Consider the following 22,068-nt stretch of genomic DNA (forward strand, 5'->3'; position numbering starts at 1 on the left):
TCTATAACTCCTACAGGAGGTCTCCCCACTACTGAGTGACGGGGGCGACTAATAGACAGGCACTTCACATGTGCCTGGGGTGATAGGAGGAGGGCACCATCATCCAGGATATTAGAGGAAAACTAAAACTTATCGCTGAACACTGCGGACACCAGGATCACAACACTTCACTAAAACCGTTTTTGCCTGAAGAACTACATATACCTGCAGTGTAAAGCATGGTGGCTGAGATGTTATCTGACTCTCATATATGTTCTCTCCAGATTTGTGGCTTTGCAGAACCTCATGACTGTTCCCAGACCCTGTACACAAATGGCGCCTGCTACACCGTGGACTCCGGTCTCACAGCATCTGAGAAGAGCACCCCTGGTTATCAAGGTGCGTACCCCAAGAAAGGGCGTGCCCCTGTATCGAAAGCTGTCAGCTGCGTCCACTGCACAAGACCACGGCTGCTCACATGTAGAAGATCCTTGTGGTGCGGCCAAACGATGTGAGGTCACACCCCACCGGGAGATCACACCGTATGTGCCCATCGCAGTGCTCGTCACCCCAATCTCACCAAAGACTTGTCATATCGCAAAATGTACTCTGCCTGTCCTCTCCCAGCCAGTCTCCTCCTCTGTCCTCACCTACTGCCTGTCCTGTCCTCTCCCAGCCAGTCTCCTCCTCTGTCCTCACCTACTGCCTGTCCTGTCCTCTCCCAGCCAGTCTCCTCATATGTCCTCACCTACTGCCTGTCCTGTCCTCTCCCAGCCTGTCTCCTCCTCTGTCCTCACCTACTGCCTGTCCTGTCCTCTCCCAGCCAGTCTCCTCCTCTGTCCTCACCTACTGCCTGTCCTGTCCTCTCCCAGCCAGTCTCCTCATATGTCCTCACCTACTGCCTGTCCTGTCCTCTCCCAGCCTGTCTCCTCCTCTGTCATCACCTACTTCCTGTCCTGTCCTCTCCCAGCCAGTCTCCTCCTCTGTCCTCACCTACTGCCTGTCCTGTCCTCTCCCAGCCAGTCTCCTCCTCTGTCCTCACCTACTGCCTGTCCTGTCCTCTCCCAGCCTGTCTCCTCCTCTGTCCTCACCTACTGCCTGTCCTGTCCTCTACCCAGCCAGTCTCCTGCTCTGTCCTCACCTACTGCCTGTCCTGTCCTCTACCCAGCCAGTCTCCTGCTCTGTCCTCACCTACTGCCTGTCCTGTCCTCTACCCAGCCAGTCTCCTGCTCTGTCCTCACCTACTGCCTGTCCTGTCCTCTACCCAGCCAGTCTCCTGCTCTGTCCTCACCTACTGCCTGTCCTGTCCTCTCCCAGCCTGTCTCCTCATATGTCCTCACCTACTGCCTGTCCTGTCCTCTCCCAGCCAGTCTCCTCCTCTGACCTCACCTACTGCCTGTCCTGTCCTCTCCCAGCCAGTCTCCTCCTCTGTCCTCACCTACTGCCTGTCCTGTCCTCTCCCAGCCTGTCTCCTCCTCTGTCCTCACCTACTGCCTGTCCTGTCCTCTACCCAGCCAGTCTCCTGCTCTGTCCTCACCTACTGCCTGTCCTGTCCTCTCCCAGCCTGTCTCCTCATATGTCCTCACCTACTGCCTGTCCTGTCCTCTCCCAGCCAGTCTCCTGCTCTGTCCTCACCTACTGCCTGTCCTGTCCTCTCCCAGCTTGTCTCCTCATATGTCCTCACCTACTGCCTGTCCTGTCCTCTCCCAGCCAGTCTCCTCCTCTGTCCTCACCTACTGCCTGTCCTGTCCTCTCCCCGCCAGTCTCCTCCTCTGTCCTCACCTACTGCCTGTCCTGTCCTCTCCCCGCCTGTCTCCTCATATGTCCTCACCTACTGCCTGTCCTGTCCTCTCCCAGCCTGTCTCCTCATATGTCCTCACCTACTGCCTGTCCTGTCCTCTCCCAGCCTGTCTCCTCCTCTGTCCTCACCTACTGCCTGTCCTGTCCTCTCCCAGCCAGTCTCCTCCTCTGTCCTCACCTACTGCCTGTCCTGTCCTCTCCCAGCCTGTCTCCTCCTCTGTCCTCACCTATTGCCTGTCCTGTCCTCTCCCAGCCTGTCTCCTCATATGTCCTCACCTACTGCCTGTCCTGTCCTCTCCCAGCTAGTCTCCTCCTCTGTCCTCACCTACTGCCTGTCCTGTCCTCTCCCAGCTGGTCTCCTGCTCTGTCCTCACCTACTGCCTGTCCTGTCCTCTCCCAGCCTGTCTCCTCATATGTCCTCACCTACTGCCTGTCCTGTCCTCTCCCAGCCAGTCTCCTCTTCTGTCCTCACCTACTGCCTGTCCTGTCCTCTCCCAGCCAGTCTCCTCCTCTGTCCTCACCTACTGCCTATCCTGTCCTCTCCCAGCCAGTCTCCTCCTCTGTCCTCACCTACTGCCTGTCCTGTCCTGTCACGGCCAGTCTCCTCCTCCTTCCTCTCCCGGTCAGTCTCCTCCTCTGTCCTCACCTACTGCCTGTCCTCTCCTGGCCAGTCTCCTCCTCTGTCCTCTCCCGGCCAGTCTCCTCCTCTGTCCTCTCCCGGCCAGTCTCCTCCTCTGTCCTCTCCTGGCCTGTCCTGTCCTCTCCTGACCTGTCTTCTGCCACCCCTGTGTTGTCTAGTTGTGTGCTCACCATTCTTACCTTTTGGTGTCTGTCCAGAGTGCCAGAAGGCCGAGGTGGACCTTTGTTTCCTCTTCGATGACTCTTTGAGTGTGGGGGAGCTTGAGTTTAACGAAGTGAAGAAATTCCTGAACAGCACAATTCAAAACCTGAAGAACAGCACTCTGAACGTAAGAGACTCGGCCGACAACTCTGAGAATGAGACCCCCGCTTCTCTATGGCCTCTCAACCGCATCTTCATCCAATACGTCTATACATCCCGCGAGTGTCCAAGTCAACTCCACCTTCTTCTGAGTCATCAGAAATCTGCACTCTTCACAATCACTCATCCCATCAACCGCCAATGTCTCCATTCTCCACCCTCCTCCTCCATCACATGCCGAAATCTCCATTCTCCACCCTCCTCCTCCATCACATACCGATATCTCCATTCTCCACCCTCCTCCTCCATCACATACCGATATCTCCATCCTCCACCCTCCTCCTCCATCACATGCCGATATCTCCATTCTCCACCCTCCTCCTCCATCACATACCGATATCTCCATCCTCCACCCTCCTCCTCCATCACATGCCGATATCTCCATTCTCCACCCTCCTCCTCCATCACATACCGATATCTCCATTCTCCACCCTCCTCCTCCATCACATACCGATATCTCCATTCTCCACCCTCCTCCTCCATCACATACTGATATCTCCATTATCCACCCTCCTCCTCCATCACATACCGATATCTCCATTCTCCACCCTCCTCCTCCATCACATACCGATATCTCCATTCTCCACCCTCCTCCTCCATCACATGCCGATATCTCCATTCTCCACCCTCCTCCTCCATCACATGCCGATATCTCCATTCTCCACCCTCCTCCTCCATCACATACCGATATCTCCATTCTCCACCCTCCTCCTCCATCACATACTGATATCTCCATTATCCACCCTCCTCCTCCATCACATACCGATGTCTCCATTCTCCACCCTCCTCCTCCATCACATACCGATGTCTCCATTCTCCACCCTCCTCCTCCATCACATACCGATATCTCCATTCTCCACCCTCCTCCTCCATCACATACCGATATCTCCATTCTCCACCCTCCTCCTCCATCACATACCGATATCTCCATTCTCCACCCTCCTCCTCCATCACATACCGATGTCTCCATTCTCCACCCTCCTCCTCCATCACATACCGATATCTCCATTCTCCACCCTCCTCCTCCATCACATACCGATGTCTCCATTCTCCACCCTCCTCCTCCATCACATACCGATATCCCCATTCTCCACCCTCCTCCTCCATCACATACCGATGTCTCCATTCTCCACCCTCCTCCTCCATCACATACCGATGTCTCCATTCTCCACCCTCCTCCTCCATCACATACCGATGTCTCCATTCTCCACCCTCCTCCTCCATCACATACCGATATCCCCATTCTCCACCCTCCTCCTCCATCACATACCGATGTCTCCATTCTCCACCCTCCTCCTCCATCACATACCGATATCTCCATTCTCCACCCTCCTCCTCCATCACATACCGATATCTCCATTCTCCACCCTCCTCCTTTATCACATACCGATATCTCCATTCTCCACCCTCCTCCTTTATCACATACCGATATCTCCATTCTCCACCCTCCTCCTCCATCCCAAACCGATATCTCCATTCTCCACCCTCCTCCTCCATCACATACTGATATCTCCATTCTCCACCCTCCTCCATCACATACTGATATCTCCATTCTCCACTCTCCTCCTCCATCACATACCGATATCTCCATTCTCCACCCTCCTCCTCCATCACATACCGATATCCCCATTCTCCACCCTCCTCCTCCATCACATACCGATATCTCCATTCTCCACCCTCCTCCTCCATCACATACCGATATCTCCATTCTCCACTCTCCTCCTCCATCACATACCGATATCTCCATTCTCCACCCTCCTCCTCCATCACATACCGATATCTCCATTCTCCACTCTCCTCCTCCATCACATACCGATATCTCCATTCTCCACCCTCCTCCTCCATCACATACCGATATCTCCATTCTCCACTCTCCTCCTCCATCACATGCCGATATCTCCATTCTCCACCCTCCTCCTCCATCACATACCGATATCCCCATTCTCCACCCTCCTCCTCCATCACATATCGATATCTCCATTCTCCACCCTCCTCCATTACATACCGATATCTCCATTCTCCACCCTCTTCCTCCATCACATACCGATATCTCCATTCTCCACCCTCCTCCTCCATCACATACCGATATCTCCATTCTCCACTCTCCTCCTCCATCACATACCGATATCTCCATTCTCCACCCTCCTCCTCCATCACATACCGATATCTCCATTCTCCACCCTCCTCCTCCATCACATACCGATATCTCCATTCTCCACCCTCCTCCTCCATCACATACTGATATCTCCATTATCCACCCTCCTCCTCCATCACATACCGATGTCTCCATTCTCCACCCTCCTCCTCCATCACATACCGATATCTCCATTCTCCACCCTCCTCCTCCATCACATACCGATATCTCCATTCTCCACCCTCCTCCTCCATCACATACTGATATCTCCATTATCCACCCTCCTCCTCCATCACATACCGATGTCTCCATTCTCCACCCTCCTCCTCCATCACATACCGATATCCCCATTCTCCACCCTCCTCCTCCATCACATACCGATGTCTCCATTCTCCACCCTCCTCCTCCATCACATACCGATGTCTCCATTCTCCACCCTCCTCCTCCATCACATACCGATGTCTCCATTCTCCACCCTCCTCCTCCATCACATACCGATATCCCCATTCTCCACCCTCCTCCTCCATCACATACCGATGTCTCCATTCTCCACCCTCCTCCTCCATCACATACCGATATCTCCATTCTCCACCCTCCTCCTCCATCACATACCGATATCTCCATTCTCCACCCTCCTCCTTTATCACATACCGATATCTCCATTCTCCACCCTCCTCCTTTATCACATACCGATATCTCCATTCTCCACCCTCCTCCTCCATCCCAAACCGATATCTCCATTCTCCACCCTCCTCCTCCATCACATACTGATATCTCCATTCTCCACCCTCCTCCATCACATACTGATATCTCCATTCTCCACTCTCCTCCTCCATCACATACCGATATCTCCATTCTCCACCCTCCTCCTCCATCACATACCGATATCCCCATTCTCCACCCTCCTCCTCCATCACATACCGATATCTCCATTCTCCACCCTCCTCCTCCATCACATACCGATATCTCCATTCTCCACTCTCCTCCTCCATCACATACCGATATCTCCATTCTCCACCCTCCTCCTCCATCACATACCGATATCTCCATTCTCCACTCTCCTCCTCCATCACATACCGATATCTCCATTCTCCACCCTCCTCCTCCATCACATACCGATATCTCCATTCTCCACTCTCCTCCTCCATCACATGCCGATATCTCCATTCTCCACCCTCCTCCTCCATCACATACCGATATCCCCATTCTCCACCCTCCTCCTCCATCACATATCGATATCTCCATTCTCCACCCTCCTCCATTACATACCGATATCTCCATTCTCCACCCTCTTCCTCCATCACATACCGATATCTCCATTCTCCACCCTCCTCCTCCATCACATACCGATATCTCCATTCTCCACCCTCCTCCTCCATCATATACCGATATCTCCATTCTCTACCCTCCTCCTCCATCACACAACGATATCTCCATTCTCCACTCTCCTCCTCCATCACATACCGATATCTCCATTCTCCACCCTCCTCCTCCATCACATACCGATATCTCCATTCTCCACCCTCCTCCTCCATCACATACCGATATCTTCATTCTCCACCCTCCTCCTCTATCACATACCGATATCTTTTGTGAGGAGTGGACTACAGACTATTGGACCAGTGGACGTAGAGCGCAGTCCACAGCTGTAAGGGACGTGAACTTTTTCCTGTACGGAGTGCTGGTTACGTTGATCTCATTGTTGTGCTTTATTAGATATTTTCTTGCTTGTCAGTGTAAGGTGCAAAGAAGGCCAGGCATGAGATTGGTAATTACAGTAAAGCAGACATTCCATTACTCTCGTTAGTGTCACAGGGGCCATTGTTCTCCAGCCACCAGTCCCATTATGTGGATGGAGATAGTAGACCCAGTAGAGCTGTCACCACAGGGGGTCTCACATGCAGTCCTAGGTGAGGGGCTTGGCCTCAGGAAAATACCTCCTAGCAATACATAGTAACCATTTGAGGGTGTGTTTGCTGGAAGCTGGGCTCGAACCTGATAGGTGGCTTTGGGTACTTAGGACACTATCCAGGGGGTGGGGGGGGTTGTTGCCGGGTGGAGTTGTTTACATGTGCTACCACCACCATCTGGAGAGCATAGGCTGTAACTGCAGAGAATACTGGTGAAAGATACAAAAGCTGTGGGACAACCAAAAGTTGGGAGACGGTGGGCATCACCTCGTACCGATCTTGGTTTGGGATCTCGTGCACTGGGGGCATCTCATTTTGGCCATCTACTTGGAGAGAATAAAAATAATTGCACCCTAGAGGATGAATACAACCACCACCGCAGATCCTCACCAGTGCAGGAGCTTACAATTTATATGATAGGACCCCCCGGAGCAGAACAATCTTCTCATACCTCTCCATTGGGTTTTCCTCGCTCACAGGAGTCCCCCACGTGGGATCGATATAACCGGCGTCCCGAGCTGGAAAACGTCCCGTCCCGTAGAGCCGTGGACTCCTCTATGTACATTGTCCAATGGTCCTTAGGCCGCAGCCCGCTCCTCACAACTTTCATTGTATTTTCTCCGACTCCACCATAAAACGTCTTTTCTGTTTTACAGTTCGCGGTTGTGAAGTTTGGGACTCGGGCAGAGAAAATTTTCAATTTTGCAGATTATCAAAATGGAAAAGGTGAAAAATTAGTTTCAGACATGAAGCATTCAGGAGGTGGAACAAAAATATACAATGCCATCAACTTCACCTTGTAAGTCCTCCATTGTATGTCCTCTACGTGTGGGGCGTCGTCTACAGCATGTGTATATACATAGGATTCAGCAGTGGCCCCTGGACCTCCTGTGGGGCCCCTATACACGGCTCGTGTTCACACACCCTGCAGTCAGATCATGGTTTCTGCCCACCCCACCAGGCCTAATGAGATCCCATCATCCTATTCTCAGATCGAGGGGATGGTTTCCTTCTGCGTCATGGCTGGAGCCATCTAACATGTTCTCATGATCTTTCACGTCTATTAAAATCCTAAGTATTCCTGCAGGACTAACATCTTCACACCTGAAGCTGGAGCCCGGGAGCAGGCAAAAAGAATTATTCTTCTTCTGTCAGATGGAGACTCCCATGATGACAACAATGGAGTTATCGAAGCTGCAGACCAACAGAAAATCACCCGTTATGTCATCGGGGTAATCGGCTTCTTCAGTGTCATAGGGCTGTCCTCCACTCCTCATCCATGATTCATCTCAGGGCTATCTTCTGTCCTCCACTCCTCATCCATGATTCCATCTCAGGGCTATCTTCTGTCCTCCACTCCTCATCCATGATTCCATCTCAGGGCTATCTTCTGTCCGCTCCTCATCCATGATTCCATCTCAGGGCTATCTTCTGTCCACTCCTCATCCATGATTCCATCTCAGGGCTATCTTCTGTCCACTCCTCATCCATGATTCCATCTCAGGGCTATCTTCTGTCCACTCCTCATCCATGATTCCATCTCAGGGCTATCTTCTGTCCTCCACTCCTCATCCATGATTCCATCTCAGGGCTATCTTCTGTCCACTCCTCATCCATGATTCCATCTCAGGGCGATTTCCTGTCCTCCACTCCTCATCCATGATTCCATCTCAGGGCTATTTTCTCTCCTCCACTCATCATCCATGATTCATCTCAGGGCTATCTTCTGTCCACTCCTCATCCATGATTCCATCTCAGGGCTATCTTCTGTCCTCCACTCCTCATCCATGATTCCATCTCAGGGCTATTTTCTCTCCTCCACTCATCATCCCTGATTCATCTCAGGGCTATCTTCTGTCCACTCCTCATCCATGATTCCATCTCAGGGCTATCTTCTCTCCTCCACTCATCATCCATGATTCATCTCAGGGCTATCTTCTGTCCACTCCTCATCCATGATTCCATCTCAGGGCTATCTTCTCTCCTCCACTCCTCATCCATGATTCCATCTCAGGGCTATCTTCTCTCCACTCCTCATCGATGATACCATCTCGTGGCTATCTTCTGTCCTCCACTCCTCATCCATGATTCCATCTCAGGGCTATCTTCTGTCTTCCACTCCTCATCCATGATTCCATCTCAGGGCTATCTTCTGTCCTTTACTCCTCATCCATGATTCCATCTCAGGGCTATCGTCTCTCCTCCACTCCTCATCCATGATTCCATCTCAGGGCTATCTTCTCTCCACTCCTCATCCATGATTCCATCTCAGGGCTATCTTCTGTCCTCCACTCCTCATCCATGATTCCATCTCAGGGCTATCTTCTGTCCTCCACTCCTCATCCATGATTCCATCTCAGGGCTATTTTCTCTCCTCCACTCCTCATCCATGATTCATCTCAGGGCTATCTTCTGTCCACTCCTCATCCATGATTCCATCTCAGGGCTATCTTCTCTCCTCCACTCATCATCCATGATTCCATCTCAGGGCTATCTTCTGTCCTTTACTCCTCATCCATGATTCCATCTCAGGACTATCTTCTGTCCTTTACTCCTCATCCATGATTCCATCTCAGGGCTATCTTCTGTCCTTTACTCCTCATCCATGATTCCATCTCAGGGCTATCTTCTCTCCTCCACTCATCATCCATGATTCCATCTCAGGGCTATCTTCTGTCCTTTACTCCTCATCCATGATTCCATCTCAGGGCTAACTTCTGTCCTTTACTCCTCATCCATGATTCCATCTCAGGGCTATCTTCTGTCCTTTACTCCTCATCCATGATTCCATCTCAGGGCTATCTTCTCTCCTCCACTCCTCATCCATGATTCCATCTCAGGGCTATCTTCTCTCCACTCCTCATCGATGATACCATCTCGTGGCTATCTTCTGTCCTCCACTCCTCATCCATGATTCCATCTCAGGGCTATCTTCTGTCCTCCACTCCTCATCCATGATTCATCTCAGGGCTATCTTCTGTCCACTCCTCATCCATGATTCCATCTCAGGGCTATCTTCTCTCCTCCACTCATCATCCATGATTCATCTCAGGGCTATCTTCTCTCCTCCACTCCTCATCCATGATTCATCTCAGGGCTATCTTCTGTCCTTTACTCCTCATCCATGATTCCATCTCGTGGCTATCTTCTCTCCTCCACTCCTCATCCATGATTCCATCTCAGGGCTATCTTCTGTCTTCCACTCCTCATCCATGATTCCATCTCAGGGCTATCGTCTCTCCTCCACTCCTCATCCATGATTCCATCTCAGGGCTATCTTCTGTCCTTTACTCCTCATCCATGATTCCATCTCAGGGCTATCTTCTGTCCTTTACTCCTCATCCATGATTCCATCTCAGGGCTATCGTCTCTCCTCCACTCCTCATCCATGATTCCATCTCAGGGCTATCATCTCTCCTCCACTCCTCATCCATGATTCCATCTCAGGGCTATCTTCTCTCCACTCCTCATCCATGATTCCATCTCAGGGCTATCTTCTGTCCTCCACTCCTCATCCATGATTCCATCTCAGGGCTATCTTCTGTCCTCCACTCCTCATCCATGATTCCATCTCAGGGCTATTTTCTCTCCTCCACTCCTCATCCATGATTCATCTCAGGGCTATCTTCTCTCCACTCCTCATCCATGATTCCATCTCAGGGCTATCTTCTCTCCTCCACTCATCATCCATGATTCATCTCAGGGCTATCTTCTGTCCTTTACTCCTCATCCATGATTCCATCTCAGGGCTATCTTCTCTCCTCCACTCCTCATCCATGATTCCATCTCAGGGCTATCTTCTCTCCACTCCTCATCCATGATGTCATCTGCAGGGCATTCGGGCCAGCATCTCATGATCACCAGCTATCTCTCCATCCACCCTCCACCTCCACTCATGCGAATTCTCCACCATCAGCGCATGATCAATCTGTCTATTGCCATCCTCCACTCTCATCCAAGTCATGATTCATCTCAGGGCTATCTTCTGTCCTTTACTCCTCATCCATGATTCCATCTCAGGGCTATCTTCTGTCCTTTACTCCTCATCCATGATTCCATCTCAGGGCTATCTTCTCTCCTCCACTCATCATCCATGATTCCATCTCAGGGCTATCTTCTGTCCTTTACTCCTCATCCATGATTCCATCTCAGGGCTATCTTCTGTCCTTTACTCCTCATCCATGATTCCATCTCAGGGCTATCTTCTCTCCTCCACTCCTCATCCATGATTCCATCTCAGGGCTATCTTCTCTCCTCCACTCATCATCCATGATTCCATCTCAGGGCTATCTTCTGTCCTTTACTCCTCATCCATGATTCCATCTCAGGGCTAACTTCTGTCCTTTACTCCTCATCCATGATTCCATCTCAGGGCTATCTTCTGTCCTTTACTCCTCATCCATGATTCCATCTCAGGGCTATCTTCTCTCCTCCACTCCTCATCCATGATTCCATCTCAGGGCTATCTTCTCTCCACTCCTCATCGATGATACCATCTCGTGGCTATCTTCTGTCCTCCACTCCTCATCCATGATTCCATCTCAGGGCTATCTTCTGTCCTCCACTCCTCATCCATGATTCATCTCAGGGCTATCTTCTGTCCACTCCTCATCCATGATTCCATCTCAGGGCTATCTTCTCTCCTCCACTCATCATCCATGATTCATCTCAGGGCTATCTTCTCTCCTCCACTCCTCATCCATGATTCATCTCAGGGCTATCTTCTGTCCTTTACTCCTCATCCATGATTCCATCTCGTGGCTATCTTCTCTCCTCCACTCCTCATCCATGATTCCATCTCAGGGCTATCTTCTGTCTTCCACTCCTCATCCATGATTCCATCTCAGGGCTATCTTCTGTCCTTTACTCCTCATCCATGATTCCATCTCAGGGCTATCTTCTGTCCTTTACTCCTCATCCATGATTCCATCTCAGGGCTATCGTCTCTCCTCCACTCCTCATCCATGATTCCATCTCAGGGCTATCATCTCTCCTCCACTCCTCATCCATGATTCCATCTCAGGGCTATCTTCTCTCCACTCCTCATCCATGATTCCATCTCAGGGCTATCTTCTGTCCTCCACTCCTCATCCATGATTCCATCTCAGGGCTATCTTCTGTCCTCCACTCCTCATCCATGATTCCATCTCAGGGCTATTTTCTCTCCTCCACTCCTCATCCATGATTCCATCTCAGGGCTATCTTCTCTCCACTCCTCATCCATGGTTCCATCTCAGGGCTATCTTCTGTCCTCCACTCCTCATCCATGATTCCATCTCAGGGCTATCTTCTGTCCTCCACTCCTCATCCATGATTCCATCTCAGGGCTATTTTCTCTCCTCCACTCCTCATCCATGATTCATCTCAGGGCTATCTTCTCTCCACTCCTCATCCATGATTCCATCTCAGGGCTATCTTCTCTCCTCCACTCATCATCCATGATTCATCTCAGGGCTATCTTCTGTCCTTTACTCCTCATCCATGATTCCATCTCAGGGCTATCTTCTCTCCTCCACTCCTCATCCATGATTCCATCTCAGGGCTATCTTCTCTCCACTCCTCATCGATGATACCATCTCGTGGCTATCTTCTCTCCTCCACTCATCATCCATGATTCATCTCGTGGCTATCTTCTGTCCTTTACTCCTCATCCATGATTCCATCTCAGGGCTATCTTCTGTCCTCCACTCCTCATCCATGATTCCATCTCAGGGCTATCTTCTCTGCTCCACTCCTCATCCATGATTCCATCTCAGGGCTATCTTCTGTCCTTTACTCCTCATCCATGATTCCATCTCAGGGCTATCGTCTCTCCTCCACTCCTCATCCATGATTCCATCTCAGGGCTATCTTCTCTCCACTCCTCATCGATGATACCATCTCGTGGCTATCTTCTGTCCTCCACTCCTCATCCATGATTCCATCTCAGGGCTATCTTCTGTCCTCCACTCCTCATCCATGATTCTATCTCAGGGCTATCTTCTGTCCTCCACTCCTCATCCATGATTCATCTCAGGGCTATCTTCTCTCCACTCCTCATCCATGATTCCATCTCAGGGCTATCTTCTGTCCTCCACTCCTCATCCATGACACCATCTCGTGGTTAACTCCTGTCCTCTTTTTTTACCTTGCAGAAAGAAAATTAAATTCCATATTTTATAGTTTTACAAATGACGCCTGCAAATTTTTATTTTTTTTTTTTTTTTTTTTAACAGGTGGGAAAAAACTTTGAAGAAAACAAGATCACCAAGCTGGCGTCCTATCCAACAGAGAAGCACACGGAGGTCCTGCAGGATTATGCCAGCCTCGTGGGCTTCTTTAATGAGCTGCAGAGCAAGATCCTGGCGATTGAGGGTCAGTCCCTGCATTATTATAGTGATCACCGCATATAAGTAACCTATATATATTATACACAGGAATAATGTATATAATGTGCAGTCACTGTGCACATACATTACTGATCCTGAGCTACCTCCTGTATTATACTCCAGAGCTGCACTCACTATTCTGCTGCTGCAGTCACTGTGTACATACATTACATTACTGATCCTGAGTTACCTCCTGTATTATACTCCAGAGCTGCACTCACTATTCTGCTGGTGCAGTCACTGTGTACATACATTACTGATCCTGAGTTACCTCCTGTATTATAATCCAGAGCTGCACTCACTATTCTGCTGGTGTAGTCACTGTGTACATACATTACTGATCCTGAGTTACCTCCTGTATTATACTCCAGAGCTGCACTCACTATTCTGCTGCTGCAGTCACTGTGTACATACATTACATTACTGATCCTGAGCTACCTCCTGTATTATACTCCAGACCTGCACTCACTATTCTGCTGGTGCAGTCACTGTGTACATACATTACATTACTGATCCTGAGTTACCTCCTGTATTATACTCCAGAGCTGCACTCACTACTCTGCTGGTGCAGTCACTGTGTACATACATTACTGATCCTGAGTTACCTCCTGTATTATACTCCAGAGCTGCACTCACTATTCTGCTGCTGCAGTCACTGTGTACATACATTACTGATCCTGAGTTACCTCCTGTATTATACTCCAGAGCTGCACTCACTATTCTGCTGCTGCAGTCACTGTGTACATACATTACATTACTGATCCTGAGCTACCTCCTGTATTATACTCCAGAGCTGCACTCACTATACTGCTGGTGCAGTCACTGTGTACATACATTACATTACTGATCCTGAGTTACCTCCTGTATTATCCTCCAGAGCAGCACTCACTATTCTGCTTGTAGTGAGATGTAAAGTATAAGTTCTGCAAAATTGTGAGTTTGGCTCTGAGCTCCATTGTCGGTGCGTTCCTCTTGTGGACCCTGTGTGATGTATATTTGGGGGCTCGGCCATCAGTGATTCCTTCATACTGTCCTATTTCAGGAGTGGCGCAGGGCTCTAATTTCACTCAGGAAATGTCTTCTGCGGGGCTGAGCGCCGTCCTCACAGCGGTAAGTGCGGGCGGTGGGACGGGGCGCTCCACATAGTCAGGGGATGATGAGGGTTGGAGTTTGGGGGACACTGATTTATCAGTTCAGGGTCACCTGTGGGGGTCTACAGGGATGAGGGGTTAGTTGGGTCATATCTGGGGGCCATCACAGAGGAAGCTGCGGGGGCATCTGCTAGGAGCCATTATTGGGGCTAAAATAGAGGGGTCCTTCTATATACTATCATTGTGGAGGCGGACACCATCATTGGGGGGTCAAAGTGGGAATCATTAATGGGGAACATGTAAGAGTGGCTACTCCAGGGGATCGTCAATGTGAGGGAGTGGTAAGAGAGCTACTCCAGGAGATCATCAATGGGGGTAAGAGCTACTCCTGGGGATCATCAATGGGGGTAAGAGCTAGTCCTGGAGATCATCAATGGGGGTAAGAGGTAGTTCTGGAGATCATTAATGGGGGTAAGAGCTAGTCCTGGGGATCATCAATGGGGGTAAGAGCTACCCCTGGGGATCATCAATGGGGGTAAGAGCTACTCCTGGGGATCATCAATGGGGGTAACAGCTACTACTGGGGATCATCAATGGGGGTAAGAGCTAGTCCTGGGGATCATCAATGGGGGTAAGAGCTAGTCCTGGGGATCATCAATGGGGGTAAAAGCTACTCCTGGGGATCATCAATGGGGGTAAGAGCTAGTCCTGGGGATCATCAATGGGGGTAAGAGCTAGTCCTGGGGATCATCAATGGGGGTAAGAGCTACTCCTGGAGATCATCAATGGGGGTAAGAGCTACTCCTGGAGATCATCAATGGGGGTAAGAGCTACTCCTGGGGATCATCAATGGGGCTAAGAGCTAGTCCTGGAGATCATCAATGAGGGTAAGAGCTACTCCTGGAGATCATCAATGGGGGGGGTAAAAGGGCTACTCCTGGGGATCATCAATGGGTGTAAGATCATCAATGTGGGTAAGAGCTAGTCCTGGAGATCATCAATGGGGGTAAGAGCTAGTCCTGGGGATCATCAATGGGGGTAAGAGCTAGTCCTGGGGATCATCAATGGGGGTAAGAGCTAGTCCTGGAGATCATCAATGAGGGTAAGAGCTAGTCCTGGGGATCATCAATGGGGGTAAGAGCTAGTCCTGGAGATCATCAATGAGGGTAAGAGCTAGTCCTGGAGATCATCAATGAGGGTAAGAGCTACTCCTGGAGATCATCAATGGGGGGGGTAAAAGGGCTACTCCTGGGGATCATCAATGGGTGTAAGATCATCAATGTGGGTAAGAGCTAGTCCTGGGGATCATCAATGGGGGTAAGAGCTACTCCTGGAGATCATCAATGGGGGTAAGAGCTACTCCTGGGGATCATCAATGGAGGTAAGAGCTAGTCCTGGGGATCATCAATGGGGGTAAGAGCTAGTCCTGGAGATCATCAATGAGGGTAAGAGCTAGTCCTGGGGATCATCAATGGGGATAAGAGCTAGTCCTGGGGATCATCAATGGGGGTAAGAGCTAGTCCTGGAGATCATCAATGGGGGGGGTAAAAGGGCTACTCCTGGGGATCATCAATGGGTGTAAGATCATCAATGGGGATAAGAGCTAGTCCTGGGGATCATCAATGGGGATAAGAGCTAGTCCTGGAGATCATCAATGGGGGTAAGAGCTAGTCCTGGGGATCATCAATGGGGGTAAAAGCTAGTCCTGGGGATCATCAATGGGGGAATGAGGGGCCACTCCTGGGCATCATCAATGGGGGAATGAGGGGCTACTCCTGGGGATCATTAATGAGGGGGTAACAGAGCTTCTCCTGGGGATCATCAATGGGGGGGTAACAGAGCTTCTCCTGGGGATCATCAATGGGGGGTAAGAGGGGCTACTCCTGGGGATCATCAATGGGGGGGGTAAGAGAGCTACTCCTGGGGATCATCAATGGGGGGGATGAGGGGCTGCTCCCGGGGGCCATCAGTCGGGGAGGGGTGAGGGGTTGCTCCCGGAGGTCATCCATGAAGGGCGTGGGGCTGCTCCTTTGAATAACCTCGAGGGGTAGGGAGGCTGGGCTTTCACCCGAGGGGTAGGGAGGCTGTGGTTACACCCGAGGGGTAGGGAGGCTGTGGTTACACCCGAGGGGTAGGGAGGCTGTGGTTACACCCGAGGGGTAGGGAGGCTGTGCTTACACCCGAGGGGTAGGGAGGCTGTGCTTACACCCGAGGGGTAGGGGGGCTGTTACACCCGAGGGGTAGGGGGGCTGTGCTTACACCCGAGGGGTAGGGAGGCTGTGCTTACACCCGAGGGGTAGGGAGGCTGTGCTTACACCCGAGGGGTAGGGGGGCTGTGCTTACACCCGAGGGGTGGGGGGCTGTGCTTACACCCCAGGGGTGGGGGGCTGTGCTTACACCCGAGTGGTAGGGTGGCGCTTACACCCGAGGGGTAGGGGGGCTGTGCTTACACCCGAGGGGTGGGGGGCTGTGCTTACACCCGAGGGGTAGGGGGGCTGTGCTTACACCCCAGGGGTGGGGGGCTGTGCTTACACCCGAGGGGTGGGGGGTGTGCTTACACCCGAGGGGTAGGGGGGCTGTGCTTACACCCGACTGGCCAGCAGCCGCTGATCTGTGACCGCTGCTCCTTCTTGTAGGATGGGGAGGTTCTGGGAGATCCGGGGATATTTGATTGGTCGGGTGGAATCCTGAATGTGGCGGGGCAGGGCGGCCTTGCTTACATGTCCCGGAGTAAGGAGGATAAGTACGGCTACCTGGGTGAGTGACGGCATATTACCGGCAGTCTGTACCACTCTGCTGTATATATGTATACTTCTGGGGAACGCGTCCTCTGTCACCCACCCGCTTGTTGCTTACCACAGGTTACTCTGTGGCTCGGCTCCAAACTGGAGAGGGTCCGCTGTATGTGGTGGGGTCTCCTCGCTTTCAGTATGTCGGACTCGTCACTGTCCTGCAGGAAGTTTCTGGAGAACTTACATGGAAGAAGGTGGATTCCCTGCGGGGGGAACAGGTGAGACCCTGAATGTCGGCACGGGCAGGGACAGTGCGAGATGTCGGCCCTGATCAGAAGACCCCTCTTGTTGTAGGTTGGCTCATACTTTGGAGCAGAGATAGCCATCTCAGACCTCGACCAAAATGGTGTGACGGACCTGGTGCTGATTTCTGCTCCTCATCATTATGCGCCTAAATGGTCGGGACAAGTCTCCGTGTGTCGGATCGCTGAGGTGAGATCCGTGTGAGTAATACGAGACTTCATCCGAGGTGGTCCTCCTAAGTGACAGACTGTGTGTTCAGCAGAAGCTGCAGTGCACGGACACCCTCCACGGGGAACCAGGACATCTACAGTCCCAGTTCGGAGCCGCCGTCTCTTCTCTTGGGGATTTGGATGGAGATGACCTCACTGAGGTGGCAGTGGGTGCCCCATACGAGATGGATGGACGAGGAGCTGTGTACATCTATAGAGGGAGTCCTTCAGGACTGATTGCTGCCTACAGCCAGGTAATACAAGATGGCAGCATGAAATTGGGAGCAAGAGGGTTACGTTCACACTGGAGAAGAGCCGGGGAACAGGATGAGAGATGATGGAGAAGAGGGAGACTGGCGGTGATAGAGTGGACAGGCACAGCAGTCATAAGGATGATGGACAGAGGATCATACAGGTGAAGGATGAGACAAACTGGGGGGGAGTGTCCTGGAGGTGCCGGTTGAGAATGATGGGGGTCCTGGAGGTGACTGACGAGAGATGGAGGGTTCTGGAGGTAAAGAAGTGTCCTGGAGGTGACAGATGAAAGACAGGGTCCTGGAGGAAAAGGAAGAAAGATGGAGGGTCCTGAAGATGAATGATGAGAGAGATGGGGGTACTGGAGGTGACAGGGGGTCCTGGAGGTGATGGACAAGAGAAACAAAGGATCCTAGAGTGATGGATGAGCGAGAGAGAGAGAGAGAGGGGGGGTCCTGGAGGTGAAGGATTAGAGAGATGGAGGGTTCTGGAGGTGACTGACATGGGACAGGGGGTCCTAGAGGTGACGGATGAGAGAGATCGAAGGTCTTAGCGATAATGGACTAGTGACGAGGTTGCTGTAGGTGACATATGAGACTGGGTGCTAGAGATGACAGTTGAGTGAGACGGAGGGCTCTAGGGTGATGGACGAGACGGGGGGTCCTGGAGGTGTCAGGTGAGAACAGCAGGGTCCTAGAGGTGAGCGTTATTATGGTAGAGCGAGTCAATGTTGAGTTGTGTCGTCTTTGTCAGAGGCTGCTCAGTCCTCCGGGGATCCTGGGATTCGGTCTCTCCCTACATGGAGTCTTGGACATGACGGAGGATGGCCTGATCGATGTGGTTGTAGGATCGCGGGGTCATGTGACTTTGCACAGGTCGTATGATGTCTTTGTTTTTAATCATTAGGACAGTAGTAGACATCACTATGTGGATGGGGTCAGGGTCCAGCATTCACAGCAAGATCGCGAACTGTAGTAGAGGCAGAAGGTCTCGGTCACCCACTCCCTTTTGGGCTCATATGGGCTTCTCTACAATGATGGTGGTGCCACTGCTACAAAATAAGGCAATCTGACACTTGCAGCCGTGATAATGAAGGCCTAGCCCTGACATGGCGCCCATGAGAATGAAGGCCTGGCCCTGACATGGCGCCCATGAGTATGAAGGCCTGGCCCTGACCCTGACATGGCGCCCATGAGAATGAAGGTCTGGCCCTGACATGGCGCCCATGAGTATGAAGGCCTGGCCCTGACACTGAGATGGCGCCCATGAGAATGAAGACCTGGCCCTGACATGGTGCCCATGAGAATGAAGGCTTGGCCCTGACATGGCACCCATGAGAATGAAGGCCTGACCCTGACATGGCCCCCATGAGAATGAAGGCCTGGCCCTGACCCTGACATGGCGCCCATGATAATGATGTACAGTAGTCTTTGAGTGCTCTCTGTCTCTGGCTTCATCTGAGTTTAGGCCACAGATCTTCCCACCATCTCTCCAACCAGACATCTCATGTTCTTCTCCACACAGATCGCAACCTGTTCTCAACGTGAGTCTGAACCTGACGGCCAACCAGACACACCTGGTTCTATCCAGCCTGGAGACGATCGGCTGTGACGGTGTGCTGACCCTACACGCGTGTGTGCATGTTGAAATGTTGACTCCAAAGTACACAGGTATGAAAAAAAAAAAGTGACTTTGTCTGCTGGATCAGTCCCTGCTCGTGTCTGATGGATGCATGTGTGCGTCTACATGCTGGATGTGGCCCGGCGCTCGCCTGATTAGAACACAATATTCTTCTTTGTCCCCTAGGCTCAATGTCCATGTCCATCCAGTACAGTCTTGTTCTTGATTCTCTAAAGCCTGAGAGCCGAATGTTATTCCCAGACAAGCAGAGAGAGATGGTGCGGACCGTGCAGATCCCCGTGCCCGGATCCTGCTGTCAGAACCACACCGCATTCCTCCAGGTGAGACAGTCATGGTCCGCCTCACTCCCGGACTGTGATGGCAGCTGCTTGGCTCATGTCTCTCTCCTTTTATAGGACTGTGGCGTGGAGGACATCTCGGATGTGCAGGTGTCTCTCACGGCTGTAGTACAGCAGGTTTCCCCTCCTCGGCATGTCTTACAGTCCAAGGATCTTAATGCCACTAAGCTGGTAGGTGTGACAGCCACCGTTCACTTTCCTACAGGTGTCACGGTCGTCTCTCTGCATAGAAACTGGTGACAGGTTCTGGGTCAGTATCTCACTTAGCCTGGTGAGACTCTGCAGATTTAAATGCATTTTCCTTTCAGCAGTCAGAGGGTTAATGTCTGTCATCACTTCCAGCAAGTGTACTCATCACCTTCTCAGGTGTTTCTGGTTTGGACCACTCACAGTGCCTTTATCTACCCTCTGCTCCCTCTAGAGGGTGCCAGTTATTCTCAGATCTCTGTGTAAGCATGGCCAGGAGGTGTAAGGAGCAGGCGGAGCCCTCTGCCACTTGCTGTGCTGACTGCAGCATTGGTGCTACTGCTGTAGTCCGTGGTGGGCTGGTTGTAGAGTTGGGACGTTTCCTAGTAGTCTGTTTACACTCCCCTTTTTACGTAGTTTCCTTCTGTGCACGTTTAGTCGCTCCTTTGTGATTGCCGTGTGTACAAGTTTCCCCTGTCTGTGTTTTAATTGTGTGGTTTGCGTTTCAGTTCTGGTTCACCCCTCGGGTGGAGGTGGGGGAGGGGAGTTACATCAGGACTTGGACATGAGTCAGGGTCATGCTGTGGGCTCGGACCTAGCTACCATGAAGCCTACCTCCAAAATAAGGGACAGCGCAGGGTCTTGCGCCTGAGGGCCAGTCTAGGTGCCCCCGTCCTGTCATCCAGTCTCCGTGACAACAGGGTGGGCTGTCCATCCTAGTAGCTCTTTTGCACATGTGAGGGGTGGTCTGTGGGGATGAAGTGGGTGGATTTCCTCCACCTTCTGTCACGATCAAGGGGTAACAAGCGGGAGTCACACCCCTCCTTTATACCTCCCGACCGACAGACAAAGCACGTGACACGCTCTCTAGCGCCCCTCTTATAGTCAGCCCAATTATGGAATTGCCCGACAATAAGCAAGGAGGCCGCTATTCTACTGTGCCGATGCTTGAAGGGCTCCCGGTGAGATTAGGATATGTATTCCTCCGACCTCCACGGACGGAATATATAAAAACCTCCCCAAATCTCACTGGCCGCCCCACAATGATCCTTGGCATAAACTTGCTGCCACCAAACGATTTACGATAACTATTAACCGAACGCACAGACGTGGAGCTCAGGATCGAGATAACGGAACAGCCCAAGATTAATTTAATAATGTAATCGGCCTAAGCCAAACTAGAAACTACAATATATACAATAGGGGATCTACAGAATATACAGTTAGTTCAGAGTACAGTTACAGGCAAGGTATGGATTACAAACAGGCATACAATTCAAGCAGTTACCTTGTGCGTCTGGTCACAGGGGGGCGCTGTAGACCAGGTTTCCAGGAACTTTCCCACAGGTGTATCCACACATGACCCCCGGCAAAAGAACAAGCCAAAATGTCTGAACTGTGGTTATCAACCTGGCCGAATCCCTGTCCCCTCCTACCTTCGTGACCTCAGAGGGAGCACGGTCACTCCCCTGGCTGGAGTCAAGAGTAATATCCCAAAAGGGACTATTACACGCAACTCCGGACTGGGAGGTCCGATCGGGACGGTTCTGGTGTCATCAGATCCGCCCGGGTACCCTCTGCATTTTGAGTCCAAGCATGACTGATGAATGGACACAACCCCCCAGGGGGTCTTCCTCTCCCTTTATTGTAAAGGCCTGACAGGACACCTAATCTCCATATCATAGGAGATTGCTTTTGGATGTGTACTGGGATTTGACACCTTTCCAGATGTTGGACATCTGAGAAGGATCTCGGTGTGAAGGGAGAAGGGAGGGTGCCACCAGGGAGTGACCAGAGAAATGATGACTGGGCATCATAATTCCTCTTCATATCCCAGGATTTACCTCACACCTTCCATCTTCTTATCTCCTTTCTCTTTAGATTTCCTTTCAGATCTGTGAAGAGGGAAAGATCTGTAATCCAGATATGAGCATTAACCTAAAGTAAGTGATTCCCCCTCTCCCCCCCCCCCGACTGAAGGCCTCACATGTCCCCTCCACTCACATCCACCATTATTGTCCACCTGGCACTTATAGCAGACGTTGTGGAGCTGCAGAGTCCTCACTGTGATGGGCCTGAGTCTTCCTGGAGGTCGGGGGCTGCCTTGCTCTGTGATATGGCT

The 22,068-nt window shown here is 51.4% G+C and overlaps 1 protein-coding gene across 1 annotated transcript; it reads left to right on the forward strand.

The window, feature by feature from the left end:
- Positions 1 to 263: 263 nt before the first annotated feature.
- On the forward strand, positions 264 to 21,889 carry LOC142282555 (integrin alpha-L-like; the record flags this gene model as incomplete). The annotated part of the gene is made up of 15 exons (XM_075332989.1): positions 264 to 378; positions 2,617 to 2,747; positions 7,480 to 7,622; positions 7,911 to 8,055; positions 13,039 to 13,177; positions 14,234 to 14,301; positions 16,919 to 17,039; positions 17,144 to 17,292; positions 17,369 to 17,506; positions 17,580 to 17,780; positions 18,535 to 18,656; positions 19,306 to 19,451; positions 19,588 to 19,742; positions 19,818 to 19,931; positions 21,828 to 21,889. Coding segments are annotated over 15 exons (1,949 nt in total), but the record flags the coding sequence as incomplete, so codon positions are not given.
- Positions 21,890 to 22,068: the final 179 nt, after the last annotated feature.

Source organism: Anomaloglossus baeobatrachus, unplaced genomic scaffold, assembly GCF_048569485.1.
Source record: "Anomaloglossus baeobatrachus isolate aAnoBae1 unplaced genomic scaffold, aAnoBae1.hap1 Scaffold_5095, whole genome shotgun sequence".
NCBI lineage: Eukaryota > Metazoa > Chordata > Amphibia > Anura > Aromobatidae > Anomaloglossus > Anomaloglossus baeobatrachus.